The sequence below is a fragment of the Ovis canadensis genome, chromosome 4 (genome assembly GCF_042477335.2).
Source record: "Ovis canadensis isolate MfBH-ARS-UI-01 breed Bighorn chromosome 4, ARS-UI_OviCan_v2, whole genome shotgun sequence".
In the NCBI taxonomy this organism is placed as follows: domain Eukaryota; kingdom Metazoa; phylum Chordata; class Mammalia; order Artiodactyla; family Bovidae; genus Ovis; species Ovis canadensis.
Window position 1 is genome coordinate 80,302,927 of NC_091248.1, and position 25,498 is coordinate 80,328,424.

At 56.9% G+C, this 25,498-nt stretch overlaps 1 protein-coding gene and 1 long non-coding RNA gene across 3 annotated transcripts; one reads left to right on the forward strand and one right to left on the reverse strand.

Moving 5' to 3' along the window:
- Positions 1-784: 784 nt before the first annotated feature.
- Positions 785-14,398, reverse strand: AQP1 (aquaporin 1 (Colton blood group)). Its single transcript, XM_069586721.1, has 4 exons — positions 13,579-14,398; positions 3,629-3,793; positions 3,261-3,341; positions 785-2,830 (listed from the first exon to the last, which is right to left on the reverse strand). Exons 1-4 carry the CDS (start codon positions 13,966-13,968, stop codon positions 2,651-2,653), a joined length of 816 nt encoding a protein of 271 aa, XP_069442822.1. The 5' UTR covers positions 13,969-14,398; the 3' UTR covers positions 785-2,650.
- LOC138438816 (uncharacterized) lies at positions 14,399-20,490 on the forward strand. Of its 2 annotated transcripts, XR_011256475.1 has the most exons (6): positions 14,399-14,726; positions 15,266-15,387; positions 15,526-15,665; positions 15,767-15,842; positions 16,772-17,087; positions 17,986-20,490. It is a non-coding gene; the product is annotated as an uncharacterized lncRNA (long non-coding RNA). The 2 variants fall into 2 exon arrangements; XR_011256476.1 differs by lacking the exons at positions 15,266-15,387; positions 15,526-15,665; positions 15,767-15,842 and having other exon boundaries at positions 14,400-14,726.
- Positions 20,491-25,498: the final 5,008 nt, after the last annotated feature.

Consider the following 25,498-nt stretch of genomic DNA (forward strand, 5'->3'; position numbering starts at 1 on the left):
GAATGAGGGTATGCATGCCTGCTGTGCCCCCAGTAGCAGGGGGCCACATGTGGGATGGGATTTTGTGATCTGAAGAGGGCTAGATGGGGCCTTTCCAGCCTGCACCGGCCTTGGGCTACACCAGGACAGGTGTAAAGGCAGGAGCAGACAGAGGGGTCCTTTTCTGGCTTCCTGTCCCCCTGGGGACAGAGGTCAGGCCACTCTGATCTCTTCTGCCCTGAGGATGCCCTGACAAAAACCGTGGGAAGATGCCCATCCTCACAGAATGTGGCTCATGTTTTCAGAGCAGAGGAACCCTTCACACACACATACACACGCCTGCCACCCTGCCCCCGCCAGGCCCTAAAGAACTGAGGGACTTTTCCCCTCTTAGCTACTGCACGTCACCTCTCCCCAGCATCCCTTGCACCTCTCACTAACCTCACTCTGATGGGTGAGTCCATCTCCACCTCCACCCCCAGAGCTGAGCCCCCCAGGCAGAGCCCAGCCCCAGGGCAGGTGGGTCAGAAATGTGCGAAGGGCCAGAGAAAGAGGGGCCCAGGCAGTCCCTGGTGCTCCCTGGGCTCTGTTCTAAGGAGGGGGTTAGAGAGAACCCTCAAGCTGTCACACTTCAATCCTGCAGGAGCCTTCTGTCCCTCAGATGGAGCTCTGGTTGTGTCCACCCCCTGAGACCAGGGATCCTGGGGTACAGTGGTTCCCCCTCAGACTGGGCCCAAGTTCTCAGACCCAGTGATCCCTTGTGGGAACACAGTGCCCAAAGAAGAAAAACCTTCATTCCAAGGAGTCTGGATGACCTATATTGTGTTTATTTTCTTAACATATAATGAAATTCCAATTCCAAAGAGACATATATGCAGAGCAGACAGACGCAGGGCCCTGCGTGCAGCAGCCAGGACAGTCAGGATGGAGTGCGCCCCTCTCCCCTCCAAGAGTCCCCTCACCCTTCCCGGCACCTGGCCATTACCCGGGCAGAAACGCAGGATCTGGGTCTAAGAGGGCCCAGTCCCACAGTCCAGGGAGTAGCCAGAGGCACGGCCCTGGCTGCTAGGCCTGGCCGAATCATCGTCTTGCTCCGGGTCCTGGACCTCAGTTTCTTTCTCTGTTAAATGGACTAGAAGCTTTTGCTCAGAAATGGAGGAGAGAGTGTATGGATGTCATGATGTGTTGTGATCATTAAGGGCCCCCTGGTCGTCCTGCTGCTTCCAGATACCTATGTATTGTGTCTCCCAGTGTTTGTCACCATCGTGGCGGCGGGGCATGGGGGGACCTACTCTGGCCCTTGTGGATTTGTATGGAATGTGTAGATAGCTGCTAACAGACTGTGCTCAGAATTATCCTTGGGCTGAAGCCACAGCTACTTCATTCGGTCAAGACCAACTCTCCCCTCCAAATAAATGAAGAGGGAAGCCTATGGCCTAGGAAGCCTGTGCAGGTCACCTGGCTTCCCCCCAGGGCTTCCAACCAGGACCTCTGGAATAAGGGGGGAATCTGCTTCTCCTCCCACCTCGGGATCAGCTGGGGGCTCAGAACCCTCACTGAGGGTCCAGCAAGGACATCTGTCTCCAGGGGCTGACCTTCGGATGACCAAGTGTCCTTCAGTCAACACACCCCTACATAATGTTGACCTGTGTCTGCACTGGCAAGAGAAACTGAAGAACCAAATAACGCTGAGGGTGATGCAATGATAGGTGGAAAAGATCAACTACAGCTCAGTGAAGGAACGTGGACATTCCTCCCCCTCCCTCAGATGATCTTCATTCTGCAACAGCAGGCTCTGTCCACTCTCAGCCCTGCTCCCCAGGAACGGGAACTTCCAACGGCTGGATGACCTGTTGCTCTTTGCTTTGGAACATGTGTGTCTATGTACATGTGTTCACATAGATGTGTAGGTTACAACTATATACTAGGCAAGTGGAAGAAGCAGCGCTGGGCCAGACTAGGTCTTCCAGAATGTGCAGTGTGTCTACACTTACAGAATCCTGTAAGTGATTCTGCAAGGGGTCTCGGGCCCATGTAGCTCTCCCTACCCCTGCCACTTTACAGATGGAATTACTGAGTCCCCAAGACTGAGACGTTCCCAAGGTCATACAGCACCTCCAGAGCTGGGGGAGCAGCCCTGGAAGCCAGCCAGTCCGCAAGGACGGGCTCTGACTGCCCCCTGACCCCACCACTGCACTTGGTGGGGTCTCTTCCCTCTCAGAGCATCCTTGGGGCAAGTGCATGTTACAGGAAAGAGGGCCACGCCCGGAGGCACAAAGCAATCACCGAGGAGCCCCAGGCACCTTTGGCAGGTGAGCTGGTGAGCAATTTGGGGATGGGGGGGGCGGTTTCTGGCATACCTCCCATCACACTCTGAGAGGACAACTTAGCAAGGTAGGTCCCTCTCTTTCGCCTCCTTTGTGACTTCAAGGGAATGGATGATTGGAAAATCTTGGTCCTCAGGGATCCCCAAAGCCGGGAAGAGGAGAAAGAGAAAGAAGGTGATAGCAACAGTCCCAAATCAGGCTTGGCCACACAAGCCCTGTGGATCTTCAGGAAGCGACTTTGGCCAGCTTGTCAGAGTGTCTATGATACAGATTTCACCCCTCCCCTCCCTCTGCCTGCCCCTGCCCCCCCCCACCCCCGACGTGGATGCCCAGGCCTAGCCCCCTTATTTGGGCTTCATCTCCACCCTGGAGTTGATGTCGTCGGCATCCAGGTCATACTCCTCCACCTGACCGCTGGTCCACACCTTCACGCGGTCTGTGAGGTCGCTGCTGCGTGGGGCCAGGATGAAGTCATAGATGAGCACTGCCAGGGCTGCTCCGATGAACGGCCCCACCCAGAAGATCTAGGAACAGACAGCAGACGTGCTCAGCGGGCCCTGATGTGACCTGCTTCCCATGAGAGCCCCGACCCAACCCCCCACTGCACGGTGCACCCCAACCTGTGCCTGGGACAGAAAAGGCAGTGCTGAACCCCAGCATCTGCAGCCCTCCACCCCCTACAACTGGTCCAAGCCAGGACTTAGGCAGTGATTTTCTCCTTGCTTCTGTGTGACCCAACTCAGCATGCCTGGGAGAGGAGGCTGCCTGCACTGCCCTGCCTGAGGTGTGAACCCACCACCTCTGTATCTCAAGTCTCATCTTCCTGAGTTCCTCCCCCTGGCCATCTCGCAGGGCCTCTGTGATGGAAGATGATGTCACAGGGTGGGGGATGGATCTACCACAGGCACCAAAGTCTCCCTCCCACCTGCACGGTACAGCCCTTCGACCCCTTACCCAGTGGTCCTGGAAATTGTGCGTGATCACCGAGGAGCCGAAGGACCGGGCAGGGTTAATACCGCAGCCAGTGTAGTCTATCTGTAGGAGGCAAGGGTCAGGGGGAACAGGAGAGGAGATGGAGAGAAAGAGACAGAGGGAGAGGGTGACATGGAGGAAGAAGACCAGAAGGGAAACAGGGCAGTGACCATCAGACCTGGAAGGATGGTCAGCCAGGCCCTGTGCTTCCCTCTCCAGGGCAGCTGGTCCCCCAACCCGTGGAATGAGCCCTGTGTGAGTCCCACCCCCTGCCCTCAACAGGACACCCTCAGCAGCCTGGCTCCACCCTCCCCACCAGCACTCCTACTTGGGAAGATCCCCCCACTCACCGCCAGCAGGTGTCCCAGGGCCACAGAGAAGCCAATGGCCAGGGGCCCGGAGCCCCCGAGGTCGCGGCGCCTCCGGTCGGTGGTGGCCAGCACACACAGCACCAGCTGCAGAGTCCCGATGATCTCGATGCCCAGGCCCTGGCCCGAGTTCACGCCAGGGGCCAGCTGTGGGGGAGAGGGGCGGAGAGGCTCAGTGAGCAGAGCAGTGAGGATGGAGTCCCAGGGCCCCCAGGCCTGGGCACCAAAGGCCAGACCCTCAGTGCCCTCAGAGCCCACTGCATCCACCACACTCAAGTACTTACAGCCAGCAGTAAGCATCAGGCCTTGGCCCCTCCCACACCTGTTGAGGAAGAACCAGCTTGTCCTAAACCCCTCGGCATCCTCCCCAGAGGCTAGAGGGGCCTGGAGATGATGGTGCTTCTGCATCCATCTACATCCAGACCAGGGTACCCTGGGGTATCAAGGCCATAAGTGACAGGCAAGCGCTAGGCATGGGAAGAGATGATCAGGGACATTCAGGGACAGTCAAAGAAGAAGGGGAGCAAATGGGTGGGAGGGTCCAGCTGGAGACATTTCTTCCTACCCCCACATCTTGAACATTCCACCGCACCCCCTGCAGAGCTGGAGAGGGACTTCGGCAGTTAGCTGGCCGCAGCTTCCCGTGTCCATCTCTCCCTTGAGCCTCTGTTCCTCGCAGCCCCCACCTCTGTCTCCTTCCCACCTCTGTCTGTCTCTCCCCTCCGCTGTCTCTCTCCCATTTCCTCTGGGCCCCACCCTCCCTATCTGCCCCCTCCTTCTCCCTCCTGGCCACACAGGCCCCGCCACCACCGTCTGGCTCCCACTTGCTCCTGGGCCACTTTTAGAAACATGACTCATGGAAAAAGAAGGGAATGGGAGCTGCCATGAGGTCACCAAAGCCCTCCCTCTGTAGCTGCAGCCAGGGGACCCCTCCCCAAGGAGCCTCTGCACCATCCCCCATGTGGGGGTCGGTCCCAGGGGCCAAATATGCCCACACAGGGGACCTGGGCCATGTGGGCCAAGGCCCACTCACAAATATGCCTCGATGTGGCCACGGAGGCTGCCTTCTCCCAGGCAGGGCTGGTGTGTCCAAATAAGACTGAACTTGAACCTTCTTCCTGAGCAGGGTGGGGGTGTCTCCAAGGCTACAGGGCATTTTGCAGAATCCTAGGTGGAGGGCACCCCTCCACCATCCAGAGGTTTTTACAGCCCCACCCTGAGGCCATCTTACAAGAACAATTCTCTTCCCGCCTTTGTCTGCCGCCCTGGATCACAGGGAAAATGACTCATATCCCCTCCCCTCGGTTGCAGCCCCAGCTCTGGGCGCCTTTCCTGGCCGACCCCAGGGCTGCAGCCCCTCAGCTCAGCCAGCCCTCTGGGAAGTACCCAGCTTTCTTTGCACCCCAGTGTGGGGCTGTAGAAGTGACCCTGAGTTCAGGTCCCTACTCTCCTACTTGCTGGCACTATGACCATGGTCTTGCCCCTCTCTGGTCCTCAGTTTCCCCATCTGTAAAGTACATCTAATTTTTCCTTCCCCATTCTCCAGAGAGGCCAGAGGTTCTAAGGCTTGGGGTGGAGGGGTAGGGGCTGTCTTGGGGCATTTGGAAAGGGTTGCAGAGGCAGGTGGGCTCAGGATAGTTGTTGTGGCTTTGTTCTGGTTCTTTCTCTTATCCTCAGAACTAGGTGGGGCAGGCAGAACAGGAGGGGCTGTGCTGCTCAGGAGTGTGGACAGTAGAGTGAGGCCCACCTGGAGCAGAGACAGGCTCCACGGAGGCCAGGATGATGAGGCCAGGCAACTTGCACCGATGCCCATCACATTCACACCTGCCGCTGCCCTCCGTGTCTGAGTGCTCAGGAAGCTCAGGGCTCCTCCTCCCGCGCGCCTCCACACACTCCTTTGATCCCCAGGGTCGGCCTAATTGCTGGCTGGCAGGAGTCCTGAAACCAGCCCTTCCACTCTGATTAATGGAATGATCGCTCTAAGTGGCTCCTGCCTCATACTCCTCATCCCCACCGCACTCATCACAGATGTGGTCTGGGCGAGCTCATTCTTAACCAAATCTCAGCATTTCAGCTCCTGCTCTGCCCAAGGACACCACTTTTCATGCAAGGTGAGCAGACCAAGGGCCCTGGTGCCATGCGCAGTCCACAAGAAGTGATATCTGCCCTGGGGACTCTAAGACATACCTCATCCTAGCGGCCCAGAGCCCTTAGAATTTGACTGCCCAGAACCACATGGGTTAGTAAATTTCCTCTCCCTAAACCCATTACCACCACCACCATCAAAAGGAAGACTCCCCTGATTGCTTCTACAATCTCCTCTCTTTCAACTGCCTAAGAAAGTGTGCTACTTACATCTAAAAAAAAAAAAAAAATCATCGATCATTCCAAATTGAAATGGATAAAGTTCTGCTGAAATTTGACGTCCAGAAGAGAGCAAGTAAAAATTCAGACCCAATGTTCCGATTTTGTTACTATTGTTATTTCATCTCTTGAGTCGTTTCTGACTCTTTACGACCCCATGGACTGTAACCCGCCAGGCTCCTCTGTCCATGGGATTTTCCAGGCAAGGATACTGGAGCTGGTTGCCATTTCCTTCTCCAGGGGATCTTCCCAGACCAGGAATCGAACCAGCATCCCCTGTTTGACAAGCAGATTCTTTACCGCTGAACCACCTGAGAAGCCCATGTTCCTGTTTACAACCTATTGAATTTGACACAATGGCATAAATAGGGCTAATCCCAGTTGTGGTTACTTGTTATTGAAAAAAAAGTTTGTACATCCCCAGAGCATTTTGCCCAGCCCGGGTCTTCTATTTCACTAATTAAGGCAAAAAAAAAAAAAGTAACAATTTTCTGAACACAAGTATAAATAAGAGAAAAGCCACACATTTAATCTTAAGCATCAGAAAGATGCAAGCTCTCCAGTTTTGTATCAAACCCACTGAAGCCCACTCTCAAGGTCCAATTCAGATTCCTCCATCAATTCCAATTCAGCATCAAGGAGTTTTTCCAGGTCCCTGGCTGGAATTAACTTCTGCTGTCACTCATCAAGCCCTCACTAAACAGCCTGCAAATCTTGCAGAGAGATAAACTTTTTGTCTCCTATTGAGTGCCTCAGAACCCCTGGCCTGGGAGCTCAGTGGGGACAGAATACGGGCACCTTCTCATCTCCCTGCCCAGACCTCAAAGGGACACTTACTGTGTGGAGACAGGAGGGGCAGACAAGGAAGTTTCTTGGATGCCCAGTGGTTAGGACTCTGCACTTTTCACTGCTGAGGGCCTGGGTTCGACTCCTGGTCAGGGAAGTAAGATCCCACAAGTTGTTAGGTGTGTCCCCTTTCCCCCAAAAGAAGTGGCAGATAATGTTAATTTTCTAGCATTTCCACCCACTCTAGAAGGAAGTTCCCTGGAGCCAGGGCTGGTTCATTTGCTTTCTAGCTGGGAGACTGCAGGCCAATATTAGTTTCTGTGGACCTTGCAGGGCAGCCTGCTCAAGACTCTATGAGGTTACAGACGGGGAGCTCAAGGCCTGGGAAGGAGATGGCAATGCCAGAATTCTTGCCCCAGAGTCTATGCTGCCTACATTCACAGGCAAAGGTGCTGGCTACCTATGCACCTGGCTAAAGGTCCTGTCTGTTGCCACCTTAGACTGAGGAGCTGGCAGAAGATGTTCTGTAGCTGCCAGGGTGCCCCGGGCCCCAGAGTGGCACAGAGCTGACCTCTCCAGGCAATGAACTTCGAACCCTCCTCTCCCTGATGCCCATGAGCAGACTGACCAAAGTGACTCCTGAGGCCCAAGGCCCCAGCATGACCTGAGCATCCTGGTGTCCCACCCTTCCTGAACCAGGCCTGGTGGAGCTCTGGGCATCCATTAAAGAACAAGACATCAAGGACCGCCCCACCCACCCGCCGCCTGCAGGACTCAGTATCCCAGTGAGGGGGACCTCAGTGAGCCCCCTCCCCAAGTATCACCCTTCCATCGGTGATTTTTCAAGCGCCCATGTGCCTCTGGGTATCCACGGCTTTGTGTGTCTCTCTACATTGCTCTCTGCAGAGTCTCTGCATGACCACATATGTCCAGATGTGACTCTTCTTTTTCCTTAGACATTAAGAGGTTTATTAGACACTAAGTAAGTGAAAAGTCTACCCAACAGTTATAAAAGTTCTCAACCTGTACACACTAAACTATACAACCTAAAAATAGGTGACACAAAAGTTGACAGAGCTACAAAAAGAAAATGATCAATCCAGTACCAGAGTGAGGGGGGTTAACCACCTCTCTTAGAAACCAATGGAGGGAAGTGTCGATAATATGAACAGCAAGAACAGGGAAGATTCAAACCCCGTAACTAACAAGCTTGATTTAAGGAAAATACATATGCCCTGCACTTCCAAATTCAAGAACATACCCTCTTTTTCAGCCCACGGGGGACATTCAAACTAGTCAAGTATTAACCCTATTAGGCAGGACGCCGCCTCTTGCAGATGTGGGCTCTGGGGTGCGGTGGGGGGCAGGTGCTGTGTGTGGCCTTAAGTGTCTGTGTTGTGTGTCTAGTGACATTTCTGAGTTGTCACCCTGTCCCCATGTGCTGTCCTCCGACAAACAGGTCCACTGCTGGCTGGGGATGGGGGAGGAGATGGGATGGAGGCACCCTTGAGTAAGAGAGAAAGAAGCAGGTCTCAAAGCGCCCTTTATTTGCTCTCAGAAGCCATTTCATCTTCCTGACAAGGAACAATACACAAAGCAAGGGCTTCCTCCTTCCCTCTCTCCTTCTTTCCTCACTCGGGGGCAGCCCCCGCCTTCCTGCTCGGGAAAGGAAGAGGTGCCATTGAGGAGCCCCCCCTCCACCTCCTCCTAGGGTCCCAGGGCTTGAGCAGGGCCACCTAGGCTTGAAAACGTTCTTCCCGCCCACCCGTGTGCGTGTGCGTGTGTGTGTGTGTGTGTGTGTCCGTGTGCATCATACTATTGTGACTGTGCACACACACATGTGTGCCAGTGAGTGTAAGTATGTGCAATTTGCAGAGATTTTCAAGGGTTGTAGGCAGGCGGCTGGGGTCACAGTCCTGCTCCGCCATCATCTGCTGCACAATCTTGAGTGACTCCACCCATCTGTGAGCCGTGGTTTCCTTATCAGTAAAACAGAGGCCTCAGCCCAGATTTTAGCCCCAAACTGTCTCTAGGATTCCTTCCTGCCTGACATGGGAGCCCTTCCCCCAAGACCTGCAGTCACCCTCCAGGCTAGGGTCCTGAGTGCAGGATTCCCACCTGGCCATGTGCATGGCCGATCTCCATACAGCCCAGAGCTTGTCATAGGGCCTCCCGCCCACCTGGAATGTTAGATGGTCCCCACCACTGCCCCCACCCACAAGAGCCACATGCCCCAGAGCCACGGCTGCCCCCCCCCTGCCTGCACAGCCCTGGTAACCAGGAGCTTATTGATTTGGAAGCTGTCCCTCCCCAATTTAAAAGAGTAAGTTCTTTCTTTACCCTGAGCAGACACCAGCCCCGGGTTGTCCTGATGGTGGGGTTTCAGGCACTGAAAGGGCATGCTCATGGGAACGGGCATTTTCCCACTCTTCTATCAGCTTGTGAGTTGTTTTTAGCCTCAGGGTGTACTCGTCCACTGGCCCTCAGCTCCTCGGTTGTGTGAAGAGAGCCCCTCACTTACCCCCTGGGGAACCACCTGGGTTAAGGAGCCCCTCTGAACCAGGACAGAGGGTCTGGCTGAGGGAATTTTCCTGCCCTTACCTGCAGTTGTGTGGGCTCAGCCCACACAGGGCTCAGATACATCTGTTCTTCCAGAGGGCAGGGACCATGCCCCCAGGGGGGCTCTGCCAGCAAGAATCAAGGGCTCCCTGTGCCTCCAGGAAAGCTTGCCCAAGCCAGTCTTCAAGGTGCAGGCAGGGGGCATGTCTGAGCTGCTTGGGGGAAGCCTTAGGTGGGTAAGGCTAAAGGCACCCTGCTGCGTGGGGCCCTAGAGAAAGTGGGGAACACCATGCGGGCCTGAGGTCAGGTTGGGGGAGACTGCATGGGATTGCCCTCCAGTGAGCCAGGGCAGTGAGGGGAGGCTGTGACCTGGGCTGGGGGAGAACAATGGAAGAAGGTGAATCCCCTCAGACTGAGGGACCCCGGGGGGCCGTATCCCCTCTCAGGGCATAGTCTCTTCAGAGGAGGATTCCCAGAGCAAGCCCTGGTTAGGGGCCAGTGTCAGGATGGACGATATGGGGCCGGCAGGGCGGCTCCAAGGGCTCTAATGGGGAAACTGCCTCAGAATTTTCCATGGTGAGGAAAGTCTCCACCGCAAAGCTTCTGCCTCTCTCTGCGCCTTCCCCCTCATCGGGCTCTGGCTGGAAACAGTAATTACATGTCCCATCTGTGGCACCACCACCCAGCCCCCAGCCCACTCCCTGGACAGGGCCGTCGGAAAACTGGCTTCCCTTTCCCCAGTCCACCCTCAACTCTGGGGGAGGCGGAGGGCCCTCAACCCTGGAAGAACTGGTGGCACGGGGAACAGGGCTTAGGGAGTTGGGGGTGCTCTCTTTCTGTGGTTGGGGAAACCGAGGCTCAGGAAACTGGGGAAGCAGAAAGTTTGGGGCTAAAGTCAGGTGCCAGATGCAAGAAGTAGAAGAGGTGCCCCAGGCACTCAGGCCCAGCATCAACAGGGTTGAGAAAAGACCCCAAAATAAAGGCGATTTGCACTCTGCCTGAGCTCCCAAAGGGGCTGAATTCACAGGCTCTGGGACGCAGGCAGACACTGACCTGAACCCTGAACGCTCATTGTTCTCTAGAGGCCCGGTCTCCCACCATGGCCCATCCCCTACCCAACCCCCCATCAGCCACACCCTGTGATTCTCAGGCCATGACCTCCTCTGCTGGAAACCCCTTCCCTCCACCCTGGAATCTCTACTTTTAGGCTCCCGGGACACCTCCTCCCTGAAGGCCTCCTGGCCCTCATCACAGCTCAAGGTCAGAAGTTCCCAGGTGCCCTGACACGTCTTATCACACCTGCCTCCTGCCCCCTATCTTTGACAGATGCGCAGTGGCCTTATCTTGCTCGGGACCATGGACTCCTCAGAGCAGGGAGTGGCCTGACTCAGCCCCGAATTTAGTCTGCAGTAGTGAAAGTCATGTTTACAGCGAACATGGGTAAGCAAGCAAGAGAGGGGAAGAATGAACAGAGCCTGTGAGTGGTCAGAATTTCAAGGTTCAAGAGCATCTTCCAGTTCCCAGCACCCAGCCACGTCTTGAGATATACCCATTCCACAGATGGGACCTGGGACCACACAGATGAGGTGGCTTGCCTGAAATCACACTGTATTAGTAGCTGAACTAGGGCAGGGCAGGCCAGGCACCAGCCGCTGCCTCTGTCTTTCACTCTAAATAAACTCAGGGTCTGGCTTTGAGAACCAGCTAGGATGTGGCAGGATGGAGAGAGGTCCACGGTAGCTCCAGGGCATATCCTGAGCCCTGACTCAGTGAGGAGAAAGTTTTCTCCAACATATCCCCATGGGACACCCCCTGACTCACTCCAACCACTTCCTGCCACTTTTTCCCCTATTTCCCTTGAAAATCTCCATGCCAACGACTGGTTTGGTCTGGGAGAGGCCCGGATTCAAGGGGCTAGGGGAAACCTCTCCCAGAGCCTGGAGGAAAGAGCATGTCACCTGCTATGTAGACTGGTCTCTGCCCTTCTTGAGGCACTGAGGCCACCTCCCAGGCCCCTTTAAATCCCAGGCTCATTGTTCTGAACCCTTTCTGAGTTCTTCAGCCCAAGACACGTGTTTCTGGACCCCAAACTTCCATGGGGCCAGGGCAGTCCCTGGGCTCGCACCACGATGTTCGCTGCCCTTATGCTCAGCCTGGCACTTCTTGGGCTCCTCTTAGCCAGCCCCTCCTGCGAAGAGTGATAAACTCAAGTCCACAAAGTGAGCTTGCTGGCAGTATGGGTGTGGCCAAGAGATATCAAGTTCCCCTCTTGGAGACTTAAGGGCTCTCAGCTCCAAGAAAGTCAACAAGTAAGCAGCCAGGCCTTGAACCCAACTTGTCTGCTTCCCTTTTCTCCCTCTCCTGCAAACCACCCAGCCCAGGTATTGGGGAGACTGGAAAAATGGAGGCTGGCAAGGGAAAAAGACACTGAATCAGGGCCTGGCCAGATCAAGATTGCACAGGGATGCTTGCCCTCCTCAAGCCTGCCTGGGATGCCTGTTTGAGAGAAGAGAGTCACCAGCAGATGCCTGGCCTGACTTGCCCTTGAGAAAGAAGGTCAAGAGGGGACCAGAAGGCCTGGGGAGACTCTATTCCTCCCCAGGAAGGATCCTTCCCCTTGCCCATCATACCCAGCTGAGCCCCGAGGTGATCCTGACCCTACTCTGTGGGCACACCCTGAGGTTGCCCGGCTCTGCCCCAACTAGAGAGACAGGCCTGGAGGACCTTACACCCACAAAGACCACATCTTCTTTGACTAAAGTTTAAACTCCAGCCTGAAGGGCTAACCTTCAGCCCTGGACTGGGTGAAGTGTCACGGTGACACAAGGAGTGCTAATCCCTGCCTGGCAGGGTCATGCCAGCTGCCCTCTGCATGGACCTTCGCAGCCGAATCTGGACTTTGGCTGGGAAGCGGGAGGACGGCTGCTTGCCTAATCACCCGCCACTCTCTCTGTGGAGCCTTTGGCTGCCTCCCTCTCTGTCCCCACACCCGCCTGCCCTGCCCACGTCCCGCCAGCCCAGACCTGATCTGATTCCTTCTCTCTCCCTCCCTGTGAAAACACCTCCTCGGGCACTCTGAGACCTCCTCCAAGCCTTCCTCGGCCTCTCAGGCCAAATTATCCCCCCGCTGTGGCCCAAGCCAGGTCTGAGTTTGCACTTGGCTGAGGGTCTGGAAAAGCCCAGGTCGGCGACAGCAGGCAGCTGCCTGCCAACGGCCAATTAGCTGTGCTAAGCGGCCCGGGAGGAATTCTTTTCCACAGTTTCCACCCAGTCACCCACATCTGCTTATCATGAGTGCCCCCAGGTCAGGCCCGAACAGTGGGCACACACAGGTATGCACTCACCTCCAGACACACTCACACCGCAGCACTGACACGCTCACAGATACACTTTCAGAAGTAACACAGCCAGCTTTCGCAGGTTCGGAGACCCATGCTGGCATCCACGTGTGCACACACTGCTCACAAACACAAATACATGCGCCACACCTCTCTGCGTCCAGTGATAGACAGCAGACCCAGAGATGGAAGATGTCCATCTCCATCAGAACGGAGGCGAGATGTCCCTGCTCCGGCCCCCACCCTTTGCTCCAGTCCAGCAAAGTCACCTGCAGGCTGCCCTGAAACTGTTTTCACCTCCCATCTTTGCCCCATTCCTGGAGCCAGCAGAGCAAGAGGAGCTTTTTCCTTGAAGGCAGTTTGTTTGAGGACCTGTGTGAAGGTGGGGCTGCCTGGATGCTCGAGGAGCCCCTCTGGGAGAGCTCTGCTCACAGGATTGTGTGGCCAGCTGCAGACATGCCAGACGGGTGGTCCAGGGAGACTGGGGGCAGCAGGCAGAGTGTAAGAGGGTGCAGGCTGCATGCGGGAGGGAGCCGCTGCCCAGACAGGGCTGAGGGGAGGGAGGGGAAGAAACTGCAGCCCCGGGGTGAGGAGCCGCTGGCCCCACTGTTAGCTGCCTCCAGAGCTTATTCCCCACAATAGAGACCCGCAGGGGACATTGGCAAGACTGTTATGCTCTGGGTCTCAGCTTCCCACAGTGCCTGGCAGAAAACAGGCTCTGGACGGCAGGCATAGCTGAGTTCCAGGTACAGCTCTGCTTGACCTCCAGCAACCTCTCATCCTCTCTGTTCCTCAGCGTCCCCATCTGCACAATGGGTGGAGAATGAGACGGGCCCATCTCAGCACCATTCTAGAGCCCCCAGAGCCTGGGGCCACCCCACTCACCGCATTGAGGCCAAGCGAGTTGTCAGGCAGAGAAGAGGTGATGCCCGAGAGGATGGCAGTGGCGACGATGGCCCCCACGCACTGGGCAATGATGTACATGATGGCCCGGAGGATACTGATCTGGCAGCTGAGCAGGAGCCCCAGTGTGACGGCTGGGTTGAGGTGGGCACCGCTGATGTGGCCCACGCTCTGGGCCAGCGTGGCGATGCTCAACCCAAAGGCCAGTGACACTTTCACGTTATCCTGGACTGCACCTGTCGTCTGGTTGCTCTTTATTGGGTAATGGAAGCCCAGGGCTGAACCGATGCTGATGAAGATGAAGAGGATCATGGCCAGGAACTCGGCCACCACCGCCCTCCAAAAGAGCTTCTTCTTGAACTCGCTGGCCATGCTGGCAGGGGGCTTGGCTTGAGACCGCTGCCTGGTGCTCGCCTCCCTCTGAGAACTGAGCCACAGCCTGGGCTGGGCCTATTTATAGGGCCTCGGGGGGAGGAGAAGGGGGGAGCACAAAGGGAGGAAGGCCTCTCCTTGCTCCTGGCCCGCCTCACACCACACAGGCCTCCTCTTAGCGATGGATGCAGACACAGCTCTGCTGTCGGACTGCCAACTTTTTTTCCCTTCCTCCTCTTTCCCCTCCCTCCCTCTCTCCCTCCGCCCTCAGCCCTGCCCAGCCTGAGGAGGCAGGCAGGAGGCAGCCACTGCTCTAATAGGCTTTGAGAAATTCCTCCAAGTTGGCCCCACTCAGGGGGCCAGAGAAATCCAGGTGTCCCCGCCCTGTGTGCAAAGCTCAGGGGGTGCCAGAGGGCAAAGCCAGGCCTCCAGATGGACAGGGCGGGGTGAGCGGCAGGGATCAGCAGGTGGACGTTGCCCTCCAGGAGGAGGGCACCATGACCCTGCTGGCCTGGCATCCCCATCCCACTCCAGAGTGACGTTAGCCTGGAGCCCACATGTCCTGGGGTTCCTAGGGGCTGTCTGCGCCTCCCGCACATGGTTCAGACCTGGCCACTGGATGTCACTGTAGGAATGCCCCAGGGCCCCCAGCCCCACCAGCCGGATCTCAGCTGATGGAGCACAGCAACACCAGAGGGTACAGAGAACTTGTCTGTGGACCACCCCCGACAATCTGGTCAAGGGCAGGCCTGAGATAGGTGAGAATATGGAAGGCCCCCACTCTGGGGGCCCTCAAGCTTCTGGGGCAATTTGAGCCAATGATCTCGGGGCAGGAGCGGGAAAATGAAGGCAGGTGAGCGTATTCGTCTCAAAGACTGTCAAGCTGGTGGACCCTAGGGGAGACAGAAGGGATAGCAGACTAACCTGGAGACGGAGGCCTGTGGTTGGCAGTGGGGAGGAGGAAGCATGAAAGTGAGGGGCAGAAAGACCCAGAGAGAAGGAAGAGGAAAAGGAGACAGACAGAGAGGAAGAGAGACAGAGAGAAAAGCATGGACAGAGAAGCAGAATCAGCAAAAGTGGAAGTGAAAGGGGTAGATGAGTAAGAGAGACAGAGAAGGCGTGCAGGGTGAGGACACAACCTGGAAAGAGGGGAGACAGGACTGGACCCAGAGGCAAGAGTCCAAAAGAGAAAGATGAGCGAGCAGGAGGAGCTGGGGGAGGGATCAGACAGTGTCCCCAGCAGGGCAGAGGCAGAGACTGCTCTGCAGACCATGCAGACCTCCACCCCGCCCTGTAGTCCAGCCTCTACCCTGTGCGTCCCCATACCCGACGCCCGGAGGCAACCAAGGAAATGAGAAGAAACTGGATCCCTGGGCCAGGAGCCCAGTGAGGAGCCACCAGCCGGCTGCGCATTATCCTGTGAGAAGAAGGGTCGGGTGGGACCCTGGGTGAGGTTGGACACAGGAGGGAGGGGTCTTCCTAGCCCTCTCCTACCTGCCTCGCCACGGCCCTACCTCATTTACACCACAGGAATGCTGGCTTCTCCCCACTTTACAGGTGGAAAACTGAGGCCCAGGGAGGGGAAGGCCTTCACTGAGTTCTGTGTGTGTCCAGGGGCCACCTGCAGAAGATGATGCCAGCCCTCATGGCCTCCCCACTGCCTGACTGTGGTGCACCAGAGATGCCCTCACTCTGGGGTCAGCGGTCAGCCTGGTGTTTACTGGGAGAGGAGGCCCCCTAGGGTGGAGCTGTGGGGAGCTGTGTGCCCCTAAGCACACCTAAGCGTCTGTCAATACAGGATGGAGTGGACGTGAGGCAGGGAGGCAGCATGGTGGCGACGGGCCCAGCCTGCCCAGAGAGGCCGGCGGCCGGAGGTAATTGGTGCCTTATTAACTGTCTGAGAGAGGGAGCCAGCCCCACTGGGCCACTTCCCGAAACCTCCTCCACGTCCTTCACTCTGGGCAGGCCCAGCTCGGCTCTCCACACCCTGGGAGGCTCCTCGCTCCCTAGCCCTGGCCCCATGGCCTGGTGGCCACCATGCCCCTCAGTGAAGGGTTCTCTGGTCAGTTCCAAGCCTCTGACCAGAGCTCCCTCCACGTGGCCGGCATCCCCGCATTCTCAGGCTTTGGCGGATGGCCAGTTTACCCTCAGACCAGGCTCTGAAGACAAGGTTGGGGTGCACCTCAGAGAAGGGTCTTCTGGAGCAGGACTGCTCCCTCAAAGTCCCGGACTCCATGTCCATTAAGAGGGGCACACACCCTCGGCTTGGGCAGCAACCAGTTCTGACGCCGGTAGGTGCTGGGACCCAGCCAGGACAGCTTGAGGAAGGCAGCAGGGGCCCGTAGACAGGCTGGCGTGGGGGCGCAACACCCCGGAGACAGGAACAGGAGTCTGCAAGGACCTGTGTGGGCTTCGGGGTCTGTGACGGTGCCTGGGGGTGAGGCTCACCTGGGAAGCACTAATTCATCCGATAAATAATCGCTGAGCACTTTCCAACTGCCAAACACCATTCTGGGCACAGCCCGATGGCCCAGCTCCTCGTCCCCCTGAAGCCTAGCATATGAGCCTGCAGGCTCTGTGTGGGTGACCCGGCGTGTGGCAGCGGGGCCGTATGTGTGCGAGTGTGTGCTTGCGCTTGCTGGAGGCCCACGTCCATCTGGAGCTGGGCAGAGATGGGGGATGTGGAGGGGTTGTGACACAGCAATTTGCCCAGGCAAATTAGGCAGCCACCAATCTCAGGATGATACAAGGGTCCTCGGGGCAGTACCCTCCAGCCCCCTGCATTTCCTGCCCCCTCTCCCAGGCCAGCGTGGCAGCTGCCTCTCTCTGGATGAAGGCACTGCCATCAGCAGGAGGCGCCATCAGAGTGCAGGCATCTCCAGAACAATGGCAGACATCTCTCCTTGTTGGCCCGCCATCTCCTGTTATGCAAAAGGGCCTCTGCGGCCATGTCCTGACCATTCCAACAGGGAAGGGGGAGCCACAGATGCTAAAAGACCCCCAAACCCCTCCACCTCCTTGCTGGTCGGCTGCAAATCAGCCCAATCAGGGAAGGAAAAAAATGGAAACAGCCTTTATCTGAGGGCCCGTCCTCACCACAACCCTGGGAGACTGAGAAGGTAAGTGGTTTGCCAAGGAATGGCAGAGCTGGGGGACTCAGGAGCCCCAGTCTGGTTCTCTGCCAGCCTATCAGGGCCCCTAATAGGAAACCCCAGTGCTGCTGGCCCAGGAACAAGTACAAGGACTGGGGGAGCTGGCCTCAGAGGCAATAGGATGGGGGAGAGTTGGGTGTGAGAGGACCACCTGCAACTCCCCGACATAATTCGGGTAGGGTCAGCGGTGCATGGGAAAGGGAGCATCAGGGAGAGAGTGGGTACATGGAGAAGCTGGGAGTCACCCGTGCAGCCCCACTAGCTGGGGAGCTTGGGCTCCGAGGAGAGCGCTTCCCCCACCCAGCTCCCCCCTCCGTGCGGCCTGGCTCAGGCTCCGTGGCCCTCCCATGGGCAGTGATGTGGGCCTGGCCTCCAGAACCCACAGGCCTGAGCCAGCCTACATAAGGTGGGGGCTGCCCCCCTCCCCTGCCCCTGAGGCCTGGGCACTGTCTGGCCCTGCCGGAGCAGCAGCCTCAGCAAACGCTTTTCCAGATGTGCTTTCTTCTTCCTGATGTGCCCAGGAGACCTGCCTTCCAGTCAGAGCTGGCTGTTCCCAGGGCCGTCTGGTCCCGGTCCCCACCGGATCCAGCGGGGGGACCTCCGCTTCGTCCAGAGGTGGACGCACAGAGACTCACACACTGGCCAAGGATTGGCCCCGGGCTGCGGTGGGGCGGGGGGGTGGGGCGGCAGGGGGGCGCTGGTGGGAGACACCCACGGGTGTGGCCGAGGCTGTCACTCTTAGCGCCAGGAGCTTCTGTGGATCACAGGGCAGAGGGACGGAGCGGATGGACTCTCCCTTCTGGGCCCACAGGGATTTCCCACCCATGGGCTGAGTTGTGGGGAACAATGACTTCATTCCCTCCAGGAGGCCCACCAGGAAGATGGAGTTCGAGGTGGGAGGAGACGCAGACAGCAGACTGGCCGTGACAGTCATCAGCTCACCAGCAGCTTGGATGAATTTCCCAAAATCCCTCAGGCTTTTCTGAATCTGGCAGAGTGCATCGATGGAGGGTGGAGATACAGGACAAAGTCCCTGGGGGTCTTGGAGAAGAAGCCACGAACGCCCACTCCCAGAGAATCCCTCTGGTCCTCGTAGCTCTTCCCCTCAATAGCACACCGGCTACCATACCACCCTGACCTTGACCTGGGCTGTCCAGATGGGGCCTGTCTGCTCCCATTGCCTGGGAAGCAAGGATTTGGCTCCAGCACAGAGTCGTCATTCCTGGGAGGCATGGCCATTCCCCTCCAAGAGGCAAGAGAGGCAGGACCGAAGCCCAGAGCACAGAGATCAAAACGGAGACTCAAATCCTTGGCTACCTCCTCAAGGCTCTCCACTAACCACCCTGTGTGGCACCTGCCACCACCCCTTCCAGCCGCAGACAAAGGCCAGGGCCCCTGAGCCAACAGGCTCACTTTGCCCAGATGTTTGCACGCGAACCCTGTCTCCTGCCTCCTTGCTACGCCAGCCTCCTCTGACCCCTCCTCCACAGCAGCACCCACAGCTACAGCACTGAGCTCACCGCAGCTTGGGCTGTCCCCTTCTGACCTGGTGGGGTGAGGTGGGGCCCAAGGGCCTGGGTCTTCTCCCTCCCCAGCCACAAGATCCCCCGCAGAACTGAGTGCAGGGCTGGGCGTGGCAGACCTGATCTTGGAAACTTCTGCTGGCTGACTGTCCAACTTCCCCCGGAGACAAGGTACCCACCTCTTAAAGCATATGAATTCTTCCCTGTGTGACAGATAACTTCTGGCCATTGAGGTGTCACGCGATCCCCCTTAAATCAAAACTGGATTTAGCGGCCACCAGTGATTCACCAGAAGCGGAACGATTTAGTAATTTTCTAAACTACTGCCTCCCATTCAATTCCCCTCATGCTGCCCTCACCCCCTCCCTGCCTACCCTGTGTAATATCAAGGCTTATTGGGGAGGTAGGGAGGGTAGGACAGTGTCAGACCTCTTTCTGAAAAGCAGGGTTTTCTATTTTGACATCTTGGCAACTCTCCAGCAATAGCCCTTACTTGAAGCTACAGAAGAGGACCCAGTGAGACAGTATGGGAAAATTGATCCCCTGCCTGGCTGGGGGGCGGGGGGAGGGGTTGGGCTAGGCTCCTAGGCCTGAATGAGGACACGGGACAGCCCCTGCCCCCTTCATTCCCTTATGCCCCTGTCTGCTAGGACTGGAGGAGGTCCTCCAAGAGGGAGTGAGGCCATGTTTTCCCCAGCCCTACCCTTCGGGCGAGGAGGGCGGCATCTCTCACTTCCAGAAAACGCTGGTGGTGCCATTTGTCCCAAGCTGCTGCCCACACCCTTCAGAACACTGGCAGGATACGGGGCTCCACCTGGAGCGACCTCAGCATACTGAGGAAAGGTTTGGAGCCTTTCCTCACCCTGGGTACACACAGGGCACCGCCTGCTTCACTGGGCTGGCTGCCCCTGCAGCTCCCATTTGACTCTCCAAGACCCACACACCCTCCGCCCTGGACCCTCAAACATCTCTTGTCTTTGCCTTGTTGGATCACAAAGCATGAAGACTTGAGTGGGGGGTCTGAGAACAAGGGATCTGATGCCCTTATTTTGCACATGGGGAAACGGAAGCTCGGAGAGGCCAGGTAACGGGTCCGAGGTTCTTTGGTGGGTCAGAGTGAAGCCAGGGCTAGAGTGCAAGTCTTCAGGTTCCTGCCAAGGCCCAGTCTGCCAGCCGCACCCAGCCTCTTACTCCTCTCTTCTCTGTTGGACAAGAGGCCACCTCCTCCTTGGGCTCCAGCCCAAGGATTCAGAGAAGTGTCTGAGCAGCTGGAAGATATCTTTTGGGGGAGTCTGACTTCTACTTCCTGCGCCATCCCAGCCTCACCTCACCTCATTGGCTCGGAGGAAGTGTCCAGGTGGGCACTGTAAGTCCAGCAGGCCAGGACTCTAGTCTCCCTGTTGTTTTCTCCTGCCCTTGCCTAGATGCCCCCGTGCCCTCTGGCCACCAGGTCTCCCTATCCTGTGGATCCCACTGCTTCTGCCCCTCCTCACAACATTTCCCAGGGCCCTGACTCTTCCTGAGAACCATCCCGGCTGCTGGACCCTGCTCCATCTGGCTCTTGCTCCCTTCACACCTGCTGGATGCCATGGCCGCCTCTGGGCCCTGCTGGGATGCCTGAGCACTTCCTAGGGCCCGAGCCTTGCTGGCTCTGTGGCGTTTCCAGCCAGCATGCTGCCACTGGGCTCTAGCAATGGGAGCAGGTGCCAGCTGGTGCCACGTTGTGTTCGCTCCAGGCCCCACAGCGGGACTGCCTGGGTCCTGCAGGTTCCAGAGCTTTAGGGAAATTCCTCTTTCACTGTGCTTGTGCCTCACCACCATGATTAATACATTTGTCTTTATATCCACCTCGTCATCAAATTCCACTGTTAATATTTTGTATGGAGGAAGGGACCCACGAAAGCAAAAGATCCCCAAACTCACAAAAACCACAGTGCAGCTTGGAGTGCCACCACCACCACCACTGAGGCCAAAGGCAGTATTCAGGGAGGTGCCAGAGATGGGCACGCTCCAGCAGTGCCCACTTAGACTGACCCCTCTGACAAGTAAAGCGTAGCCCCGGGCTGAGTGGCATCTCTCTCCTTCATCGTGAGTCCTTCATCCCTCTTGACTGCCCTGCCAAGTCACACCTGACCCAGCTGCTACAACACAGGACAGTTTGACCCTTCCTTCTCCCTGACAGTGAACGGGCTTGCATGCACGTGTGCACAGACACACACAGCATATTCTCACACACATGTACACACATACACATGGACATTGCCCATGGATATGTATGCAATGCACACACATTGGTTTTCATACACAAAACACGTGTTGCACTCATATAAACGTGTGGTGCCCTGCATGTGCACACACATGCAGACACACAGAGTAAAGACACACATCATGGCCCACAAACCCCTGCACCTCTGAAACGCTCTACCACGTACATTGTGGCCTCTGCTGCCTATACCTTGAGCCCGGGGACATCTGCACAGCCTCTCTGGCACCTCCGAGCACTCACAGCTGCAGCCACCCATGTTGTTCACAAGCCCGGGACCTCCCTCTGCTCCTCAACATGAAGCTGAAGTTAAATGGTGGAGAGGAGGAGCCAAGGGCAAGAGGAACGCAGCAGTGGGCATTTCTGTGACCCAGTGGCTTTGTGGATTCTCTTGGAAATTATCTTATCTCACTTCCTCTCTAGATGGGACACTGCCCCCCCCCATCCTGGGTGGGTATGGGTACTGAGTCTGATCCAGTTGGGGAGCAAGCTCACTGTGCAGGGCAGCTTGGGCAAGTGTCCAAAGGTGAATGGAACCAGCCAGCTGCCAGCCCACCAGCCAGTGTCAGGGTGAGTGTGCTGAGCCCCTGCAGTGCCCAAAGGGGCAAGGCCAGCTATGGGGACCCCCCTCTTTCACTCTTTGATTTTCTAGAATTCTGTGGGCTGGGGCTGGTGGGGGAAATCGAGGGCGGTGGGAGGAGGCAGGCAGAGCTGCCCTTGTCCGCATCCGCCGGAGCCCCTCCCTCTGTGGTCCAGTCTGGGGATTCTATTCATGTGAAGCCAACATTCCTGGAGCCCACAGGGCCAGCAAGATCATCTCACACAGGCGGATCGCTGTCTTGCCTAATGAGAAAATGATGACATGGCCCCCTGCCCTGGGCTCCCGGGCCCCACAAAGGCCCTAACTCCCCAGCCTCCAGTACCGGCAGCCTCACCCCAACACACACACCTCCTGCTTTGTGCTACTGTTTTACAGTGGCTACTGCTACTGTGCTACCAGTCAGTCCTAGGAAGTCAACTCACAGGGTGCCTGTGTAACTCTTTCCAGGGCCCCCCTGCCACCAAGACTCGGCATCTCTGATCTCCTGAGTACTAGACCATTAGGATAGGAGGGCCTTCAGGTCATCAACACTTTATTGCACAAAGGTAAACTGAGGCCACAGACTACAGTGGCTTTCGCAGTGTCACACACAGTGAGCTAGTCTCCGCCTAAGCCCTTTCCCCACCATCAGAGCGGCAGTCAGGCAACCACACAGTGGCCAGGAAGGGCTCGCTGCTTGGGAGAGGCAGGGCTCACCCCTCCCCACCACCCCTCCAGGCTTGGGAGAGGCAGCACTCACCCCTCCCCACCACCCCTCCAGGCTTGAGAGAGGCAGCACTCACCCCTCCCCACCACCCCTCCAGGCTTGAGAGAGGCAGGACTCACCCCTCCCCACCACCCCCTCCAGGCTTGGGAGAGGCAGCACTCACCCCTCCCCACCACCCCCTCCAGGCTTGGGAGAGGCAGCACTCACCCCTCCCCACCACCCCTCCAGGCTTGAGAGAGGCAGGACTCACCCCTCCCCACCACCCCTCCAGGCTTGGGAGAGGCAGGACTCACCCCTCCCCACCACCCCCTCCAGGCTGACATCACTGGGACCTCTGAAGAGCCAGCACCTGAGGTTGAGGCAAGTATTGCCCTAAACTCAGGAACCCCAGGTCCCCTCGTGTCAATCCTGCCTCTGCCCAAGGCAGGGTCAGGCCTGAAAGTGAATAAACAGAATGTTGGCAGCAGGTTAAGAAGTGGTGAGAGGTCTTCCTCTGAGCCCTCCATGTTCAAGAGCCAGATGCCCTGGAAGTGGCTATTTTTTGAGTCAGCAGGAAAAGGGACCCACTGACCTGGATCGGCTGCTAGCATCTTCCTCTCATCTTCCTCTCGTCTCTACCCTGCCAGTCAAAGGACAGAGGGGCAGAGGGGGAGACCTAGACTTGAGCTACCAGGTTGCTTGAGGGGTCCCAGACTCACGAGTACAAAGCAGTCAGAGAAGAGCCTGGGCAAGGGTACCAGCTGGCGAGGAGAGAGTGATCGGTGAGGGCAGGAGAAGTCATAGAAGCCTTCTTGGAGGAGGAGGACTTTGAATCATAGAATCTCAGAATCTGAAGGGATCGTATAGGCTGGCTAAGAATTACATTTCATTAGACCTTGGAAGCTCTTAATATTTTCCCTTTCAGAGGGCTGTGAGCTCCCCTGTAGATACTTCTCCCCCTAGGAACCCCTCATCTGCTCCTGGTAAGGAGCTCTTGTGTTTAGTGAGTGGTTCTTCATTTGTCACTTCCCAGCAATGCTGCCACCTTCACCAGTGCTGCCCTTCAGGGCCACAGACCAGGTGTGCCTCCAAACACTGACCATCACCAGCTTTTTGCAGAAGAAGTGGGGACTTAAGGACTATTTTTCAGGGGCTATCACGTATCAGAGGGGCCATCCCCAAGTCTCTCCAGCCTTCTGTGCTCCTGCTTCATCCTGGTGGTGGTAGGGAGCCCAAGCCCAGCAAGATCACACCAGGACAGTTCCATTACCCCCGGGAGTGGCCAGGAGCAGTCACTGCCCGGAGCCCAGTACTGTAGAAAGGTGACCTTGATTCATGAGGGAGCAGACAGCTGGCCCATGGAGGGTCCCCTGTCCTGGGGCACATGCCCACCACCTGTCTCATCCTATAGATGACAACTTAAGAAGACTCCCATCCCATCCCCTCAGTGACCTAAGCCTGCTAGAGAGCACAACTGAGGACCAAAATCAGAGCCAGGGCTGGTGTGACGGGCTGGGGTCAGCTTGAGCAAGGCTTCAGCAGAGATAAATTTCGTTGGTAAAAAAAATCAGGGTAGGAAATAGGAGAATCATTACTGGTCTTATTCAAATCTCTTTTACATCTGTTCCCAAAGCATCTGAGGAGACCATCAGTGCTTCTCAGACTTTGATGGGAACACGAATCCCCTGCGGATCTTGTTAAAATGCAGATTTTGATTCAGCAGATCTGGTGGGGCCCAAGAGTGTGCATTTCTAACAAGCTCCCAGGTGATACCAATGCTGCTGGTCTCAAGACCCTTGGTCTCAGGACCTCGAGCAGCAAGGAGCTGAATTACCAAAACAGGCAAGCAAAATAAACTCCTGATCTAAGTCTAGTTAAAATACAAGCACGGAAAGGAATGAACCTTCTCATGATACAGAAGAGAGATTGCAACCGAGTATCATTTTCCATTGGAGTTTCCTGGAAGCCATGGCAAGAAAGGAAAGAAGTGTTTATCTACTTTTACTCTATGATAACAGACACAGCTCTCTGTCTTTCCCCTGATTCTGGCTGCCCAGGGAACTGATGAAGCAGCCCTCACCATCAGATTTGAGAAACAGGCTATGTTTTAGGGGCACGGCAGGCCTTTCCGTGAGAAGGACTGAGCCTGGGCAGCCCCGTGGGATGCACCCCTGAGGGGCACAGTGCCCCTTGGGCCCAGCCTGAGTCAATGCGGTGGTCAATGCTCACAGGAGATGACTCTTCCAACCACCTACTGGCTCAGACACTAGCTGGCTCAAGGGCCCTGACAACAGGCAAACCTGGAGCTCTGGGGCTTCACCTCTCAACCCTGAGAGTGCAGAAGAGGGCAGCTAAGGCCAGGGCCTGAGCCTCAGGAAGGGGTGAGGTGGACCTGTGGGCAGCGGAAGAACCCCACCTCTTCCCAATAATCAGGAAAGGCTTCCCGGAGGAGGGGACATGGCAGACAAATCTGTTTATGTAAAGGAAGGGAGGTGGTCTGCGGAGAGGAAAGACCAAGCAGAAGGAGGGATGCAATGGGGTGGGCTTCCAGCTACAGCAGAGGTGGGGAGGTTCCCTACAGCCCCTCTCTCCGTTGCTGGCTCAGATCCACAGGGAGGCACTGGTGGAGATGGGATGGCATAGCACCCCCCTCACGCCTGGGACATCCTGTGTGAGTCTATCTTCTCTTCACAGCCCGAATCTCTGCTTCCCATCCCAGCTGGTGTGGAGGGGAAGGCCTGGGCCCTGCCTACTCAGGCAGCACCCATGCCAAGGGTGGAGAGGCTGTGGCCTCAGAGAGCTCCAGGCCGGGGACGGTGGGAGCTGTGGCTGAGCGAGGAACTCCAGTATGGCCTCAGAACACGACCATGGGCATGGCCACGGACCGGACCCAGGAGGAGAGAGACTTGGTCAGCCTCACGCCAAGAGGCCTTGGGAGGTCACTGGCCCCGCCCAAGGCCCTTCACTCGTAAACAGGTTTGCTCCTATGAAAGGCCAACCCAAGTGGTCATCTCAGCCTGAAGCAGGGTCAGATAGAGCACAGCGGGGTCACCTGGGAGCTGGGTCCCCAGTCTTCCTCACTAGCTCTTCCCATGGTGACTCAGAACTTACCCTCTCTCCCCAGCCTTCTTTGTGATGAAAGAGATGTGCAGGGCTCTGATGATTTCTCAGAAAAGGAAATGGAAAATCTAGACAAATAAAGCCAAGGTGTGTCTGCGTTAGCAGGGAAGAAAGACAAAAGCTCTTGGCATTTTCTGTGATTGCCAAAGTCGTTGGGAGTGGATGGGGAGAACTGGGGGAAGGGGC